Consider the following 7188-nt stretch of genomic DNA (forward strand, 5'->3'; position numbering starts at 1 on the left):
GTTAAAAAATAAGGAAAAGTTTTAAATTTATGTATAATATTATTTTATTAAAAAATGTGTGGTTGAAAAAAAAAAAAGAAAAAAAAAAGCATTTTAAAAATAATGATGACCAAACAAGGGCTGTGTATGAATATTCTCTTAGAAAATGATATTTTTCAGACAAAAGTGAATCTTATTGGCGCATTGAAAGATTTGGCGTAAAGAATTGTTTATTCTGTGACACATTGAGTATATCAATTTCCCAGATTCCTGTCACTATTGGTGGTTGATATTTTGCTTATAAAGTCGATGAAATGGTACACTTCCAAATTCACTCAAAAGTATTTCAACTTTTACTCTTTCTATTTAATTTAAAATTTATTCATTGACTTGTAAGTAAAACTTTTTATGCTTAGCCAAACACGAAGGTTATCTTTGTCCATGTCATCCACTAACAACCCAAAATTGTTCTTGAAGCCCATATTCTAGCATAACTCTAACATGTTCGATTGGAAAGATTAGACTCAGTCCTGTATAATCCAAATGTGCACTTCAAGTTTTCATGAACTCGTCCCAGGCAAAAAGTTCATGCAGACTGGAGGGTTGATCTTGGCTAGAGCAAGTACAGACGAAGGGAGAATCCACAAGCCGTCTCCACAAATCAAACCGGAGGCAACTGCAGGAATAATCAAATTCGCCTTCCGGCTGTTGAGCTTGTGCCAAACAAAGACGATCAAACTCCCCATGCACATATCGATTGCAAAATTAGCTCCAACGAAGAAAGGCACAGCCATAGCCATTGGAAGAGGCACCCATTTCCCAAGCTTCTCGGGCATGGTATCTCTCGACAAATTGGCCAATATGGCAAACCCAAAAAACCCACAACAGAGCTGCAAACAATGATGAGGCAGAGCCGAGAATCCCTCGACACCAAGAATCGCCATGTTTCTGTATATGATTGCATAAGGAGCTTTATATTCTCCATCCGGGTTGCCCACATCAAAAGCCTTGTAAAAGAGGAAGAACGTGAGAGGAGCAACAATGCAACCAATGGCCGTCCCGATGGCTTGACTAAGAAGCATCGAGCGAGGGGAAGTCAGGGTGAGATGGCCCGTCTTGAAATCATGCATCAAATCAGAAGATATGGAAACAATTGATTTTATCAAACCACATCCTATGAGTCCAGCAACTACGCCATTATCTTTCCCAGATAAAGCAGCAAGCACGAAGAGAGCCACTTTCCCATAGTTATATGCCATGTTCATGTCAGTTAGACCAACACCATAAGCATTACAGAAGCTTAGGGATGGTGCAAGAATATATGCAAACAGAACATAGTACCATTTCAACTGTGGAAACATGACTGGGATCACGATTATGGAAATTACAGAGAATAACATGTACCCCACACATGCTACCCACATCGGAATGCCCTCTCTTTCAAATACTTCATTTCTTTGTAGATCATCAAGGGCTTGATTCTTGCTATTTGATGCTGCTGTAAGAAATAAATTAATTACATGAAATATTCGGTATAGTAGTAAGACACGACTGGACAGGATCAAGCAACAGCAGCACATGAGATTTTTGTCCGCTATCCAGTGTCTAGTTCTGTCTAAAGTGTCAAACACGCTTGAAAAGGAATAAGCCCTTTTCTTGCGGCTCCCTTAGCTGAGCTATAGTGGGCATATTTAAACCACAAGAATTATGTTGAAGTGGGCATATTTCTCTCTAGTGACTTGACATCACTACTTTATGCATTCCTAGTGTATGTGGAGAAAAATTATTGGAAAGAAAAGGCAATGGAGGAGATAATTCGAAGTGGGCTAAAGAGGGGCAGAGAATAAAACTTTCCACTTCACCTGCTTTAGGACTATTCGTCTTCTTGAATGCATCATACATGCTCCTGCTAGTTAAAAACAATGTCTTGACAAAATTGTAAAGTCCATCACCTAGAATAAGAGCTATAGAAATAAAAACCTGCATGTAAAGACGAATATTAGCACATTTTTCAGTTCAAGAATGAGGACGAGCAGCTCATCTGCTTATTCAAAAGTGAATTTTTTTAAGACGGACCTTGTAACCATTTAGACTCTTCATGCTGCTTTCTGGTATAGATTTAGGGAACCAATCTCCATTTTGTTTGTGTATTAAGGGCCACATTATCCCCCAAGAGAGCACGGCTCCAAGAAGCAGAGACAAGTTCACAAGATGGGAACAAATCATTCCTGCTCCTATATAAGTCATATCGAAATCAAAGTAAAATCTGCAAGATACAATGCAATCAATCAATGACTACTGAAATTTTATTGATCTCGAAACTTAAGACGAGGAAAGATTAAAGAAATAATGTTAAAGACATACGACTGTTTCCAAGCTTTCAACCCGAAAGTCGGGAAATTGGTGAATCCACATTGTTCTCCACCAGAGTAAAACCACTGGAAGAGACTCCACAGGAAACTAAATGAGAAAAATTTCAAGAACCCATGAACCTGTTTCCTGAAAAATCCAAGTGAAGAGAGATTAAAATATAGTCAATTTTTAATTGTTATGGCAAGAAAACAGAAAATTGCCTACTTGGCCATCTTGTTTCCTTTGGTAGTGTGGAATCCATTGATGAGAACAGCAGTTGCAGTTCCACTTGGATAAGGTAATTTGTAGTCTATGATCATAATCTACGAAACAACAAAAAACAAACAGTTATAAGATCATGTATATTATAGTGTCCGGTCCAGCAAATCTTAATGAATTTGCAGAACTCAAATGCATAAGCAATAACAAAACAAATTTTAGAATTAACACCTTTCTGAGAGGGACCAAAGCCAACAATCCCACAAAGCTAACAACGAAAAGGAACCCAATCATCCAATCTAGCCTTGGTTCTTTGTAACTCCCAGGTGAATTCCCCTCTGTATTAACTCCTGCTTGTTCATATGTCTTCTTGTTCAGTCCCAGAAGATAAGACCCAAAACCACCTAATATACCATATTTCAACAAAATAACATGAATAATTTCAATCCAATATGATCAAGAAAAGGAAAAATGAACATGTTGAAAAAGTTACTAACCTCCCACGGCAATGCTATAGCATGCAACAGCACAAGTCTGAATAATTGTATTCTCCTGTCTTGTGAATGGAGTGGTCACAAAATTAGCCTTTTGAAGCAATTTCGTCCATGTTCGGATAAATACAAAAGCAAGAAGAGCTGCCGAAACATTGAGATTAGGGACAAGCCCAACAGTAAGATTCAGCTTCATCACTATAATACTGAAAATGATCCCAATCAACAAACTGGCAACAATTCCTCGAATTGTAATCTGTTTTGTCCATGGAGGAATTCTCTTCAAATCCCCCTGGTGTTGATCAATGGTTTCTTCCAAATCCTCCCTTTCAATTTCCATCATTTCTCCCCTTTCACTGTTCCCCATTTTGAGAAACTCTCCCTTCTTATAATCAGATTATAATAAGCAAATGCTAGCAAACTAATTGATCATTTCAAGAAAATATAAAGGGTGAGCTCACCTTCGTACAATATCAAACAGTTGGTGCCCAACCCTGAATTCAATGAATTTTCTCGAATTTATAAAACCCAGAATTTTATCTGGTATGGTAAGTCCTAAATGCTCCAAATATAATGCAATGAATGCTCATAAACCCACATTTATAACTCGAAGACTATTACAAGTACTACAACTTATGTAGTACAAAAACTCAATGCTCACTTTTTGTACTATAAAAAAAAAAAATAATAATAATAATAAATAAATAAATTCCAGATTCATTTGATAATGTATGAATAGCACAGATGGTGAGTTAAAATGTGTTTTTCTTCCCTTCTCGTTGACTTCCCTTTCTCACTCCAAACGCACAAAGACACATTTCTGGTGTGGATTTTTTGAAAATGGATCTTGTCGCAGTGCGGTAATGGATTCGAAGGAACCTTTGCTTTAAAGGGGCTGTGTTTCGAAACATGTTCATTCAAGTTGTAAGAATTTCTTTATCGGTGACATAGACAAGAGCTAGAGGCGTGTTTGGCCTAGCTTGAAAGTAATTTTTATAATTGATTTAAGTAAATGAACTAATCATTTTCTACTTTGACTAGTAACTAGATAAACTTGCTGTGGAATACAAGTCACCGCTGAAAATCCCATTGACACCAATTATTAGGGCATAATTGCTGCATTTTCCTCGTTCTGACTTTTCTTTCCTAGTTAATAAAAATAATAATTAGTTTTTTTTCCCCGTACATTAATTAGTGGATGAAATGGACAAAAAATATTTGACTAATTAAATATGACGACTGGAATAGTGAAATAGGTCTATTTGGACCCATTTTTTTACCAAAAAAATTGATTTTTGACCGTTATTTCACTATTTCAGCCGTCATATTTGACTTCTTCTCTCACAGGTGGACCTCACTTTTCTCCTAACGGTCAAAAAATCAATTTTCAAAATCACTCCCAAACAGGCTCTAGGTTAGAAAATCTCAATTGTTGCAAATGAAGGCGACATTTGCCAAATTATTTTCGAAATCTTCGTAGTCAATATTTTGTGAGTGAGTTACGTTCTGCAAAATATGGCTCCATTTCGTTTTCTTTTTTAATTAATTACAATCCTTTTCAATTTTTCCTTCATTAATTTCATTTTGAATATATTTAAGTTGTGAAGAATTAAGTAGTTAGAGAATTAAAAGAAATTTGCCTAATTATTTTCGAAATCTTCCCTTACAATTTCATAGTCAACATTTTGTGAGTTAGATGTGTTTTACAAAATATTGGTCCACTTTGTTTTCATTTTTAATTAATTTCAATCCTTTTCAATTTTTTTCCTTCATTAATTTCATTTTGAATATATTTAAGTTGTAGAGAACTAAGTCCTTAGAGAACTTATTTAAAAAAAAAAAAAAATTCAGTTTTAATTAATTCAAATCCTTTTACAATGATCATGTAAAAGGTTTGACGTGCTGGTTCCATATTAAAAGGTTTGACTGTTTATTTTCAAATTTTCGTTTAATGATACTTTTCTTTTTGTTTCTATTTTTTTTATAGGAAATTTTTTTGAAAAAATTATATCAAGTCGAATGCTTTTAAAATCTCTTATAACGGGATAAAGTATTTTCAAAAAATTATTCAAACAAATTTAAATCAACTTTTCTTAAAAATAGTTTCTGACTTTTTAAAACTCCAACAAATGAACTCTGATAACTTTGCCTTTTATGTTATTCATTTTGGAAAATTTTACTTGTACATAATTATTGTACGTGTCCATAATGTGATGTGACAATCATCCAGTTATTGATGTTCAAGTGTGAGGTTTGAATTAAATGTTGGATTCAGTGCCATGTATAATTATGGACACTATTATGTAAATAATTATGTACATGTAGCACTACTAATTCATTTTTTTTTTCTCGTATGTAATCTATTTTTATTTTTAACCAGTAATAAAATAGAAATTTAAGACATCCAAATCAAGGATATGCCTTGGCATTATGTTTGCCCACCCAACTCGCACCACCAACATATCTTTTCCTTACACTTTCAATATCAGTCGTATCCCAACGCTTTTATGTGATGAAAAAGTGAGTGATTCAATTAATTAATCAATTGATTAAAAGTTAATTAACTTTAATTAGCTTCAATTACTGATCTTAAGGATAATTTTTGGTGAGGTCACGATGTCACCTTTTAGAATCCTAATGGACGTCAACTATTTTATAAAACAAAAAGAACAATTTGAGGTGAGAAAAAAAAAGAAGCAAAAAATGCTACATGTACAGTCATTTATACATCAACTTGTATAGCTATCTCACTCCAATCGTTGGACAATTTAAAAAATAATTTATCTGTTCAACCAGCATTTTTTTGATACACATGACATTGTCAATAATATTGTCAAAATGCATTGTGCAAATGACATTATTCATCTTCCATACAGAGGGTGGGACCCGCAATTAAAATAATTGTGGGTCCCACACATGTAAGCCCTTAAACACTCTACAAGTATCTTTTTCCAAAAAAAGAAACTTTATTTATTGATTAGTGGCATTTATATTTGTTAAATTACGGATCTTAATGATAAATGGATTTAAATATTAGTTAGTGGTGTTGTCATAATATTATATATATGTTATTTTTCATTGTCTCATAACTTGAAATAGTATAATCAGTATAAATATTTACTTTAGTTTTCATTAGATATTTAGATGTTTACTTCAAGTTAAAGTCACACAATCAATATTAACCACATTTTTTATTGGTCCCACAACTTTTCAATCATATATTTCAAAAATTTCTATCACAATTTTCTAAAAAATCTAATTTCAATTCCTACCAAACACCCTCTTAAAAGTTTAATTCACTCCGGTAATGATTTGGACTTTTCTTGCGGTCAATTTTGACCATTTTAATTGAGTGGCTGTACATTCATTTAAGAAAAGTTTTTTAAGACACTTTTTAAATGAATATCAATACTTATCTTATGTTAAGCAGTATAATATGACATATCAAATTTAATTCAAATCTTCAAATTCACTATAAATTTATACACCAATAAATTGATGTACTATGTCACGGTTTCTTAACATTAGATGAGGATTGCTGCTCTTTAAATCAGTTTTATAATTATATATAACCTTGTGCGTAAATTTATTGTAATTGAATTAAAAATTATCAATTATATAAATTAAATAAAACTATATAATTTGGGGATCGAGAAATCCCATCCCGTTACCATCACTAAATAGAACTTTCAAATATCTTATCATCGATTTTTTTAGACTTTTCGGGCACACTCATGAAGTTCGCTTGAAGTCGTCGGGAGCGCTCAAGTCGAGACTCTTATATGTCGATAGAGAGAGAAGATTCAGAAAGAAATCGAGTTGAACTGGACTCTTGTCGAACAAAAATTATGTCTATTTACGCTCACAAAATCCATATAATTGAAAAGCTAGAAGCTTCAATAGTTTGATAGCCCTTTCTCAAACATCTTTTTCATTTTTTTTTATTTTTTTTTTTTGAAAAATAGCTTCTATTTAGGGAGTAGAGTCCTATAACACAAAAATAGTAAACATAAGCAACAATTCAATAGAAATATAGACCACAAAATAAGCTGGTTGCAGTCTCCCCAACTTACAAAAGACTTGACAATAAATTGTTAGCACAAAACTTGAGTCCTCACCCTTTGTGCTAATTAGAGAGGTTATTCTC

At 33.3% G+C, this 7188-nt stretch overlaps 1 protein-coding gene across 1 annotated transcript; it reads right to left on the reverse strand.

Moving 5' to 3' along the window:
- Window positions 1-369: 369 nt before the first annotated feature.
- Window positions 370-3924, reverse strand: LOC111402911 (metal-nicotianamine transporter YSL3-like). Its single transcript, XM_023031232.1, has 7 exons — window positions 3048-3924; window positions 2782-2954; window positions 2557-2654; window positions 2344-2478; window positions 2056-2245; window positions 1842-1959; window positions 370-1477 (listed from the first exon to the last, which is right to left on the reverse strand). Exons 1-7 carry the CDS (start codon window positions 3406-3408, stop codon window positions 540-542), a joined length of 2013 nt encoding a protein of 670 aa, XP_022887000.1. The 5' UTR covers window positions 3409-3924; the 3' UTR covers window positions 370-539.
- Window positions 3925-7188: the final 3264 nt, after the last annotated feature.

Source organism: Olea europaea, chromosome 11 (assembly GCF_002742605.1).
Source record: "Olea europaea var. sylvestris chromosome 11, O_europaea_v1, whole genome shotgun sequence".
In the NCBI taxonomy this organism is placed as follows: Eukaryota; Viridiplantae; Streptophyta; class Magnoliopsida; order Lamiales; family Oleaceae; genus Olea; species Olea europaea.

Coding starts and splice junctions, on each gene's coding strand:
- LOC111402911 (XM_023031232.1), bottom strand. CDS start 3,408: ATGGGGAACAGTGAAAGGGGAGAAATGATGGAAATTGAAAGGGAGGAT. Junction 2,479..2,556: donor AAAGGAAACAAGATGGCCAA/GTAGGCAATTTT, acceptor TGGATTTTTCAG/GAAACAGGTTCATGGGTTCT. Junction 2,246..2,343: donor TTGAAAGCTTGGAAACAGTC/GTATGTCTTTAA, acceptor TGTATCTTGCAG/ATTTTACTTTGATTTCGATA.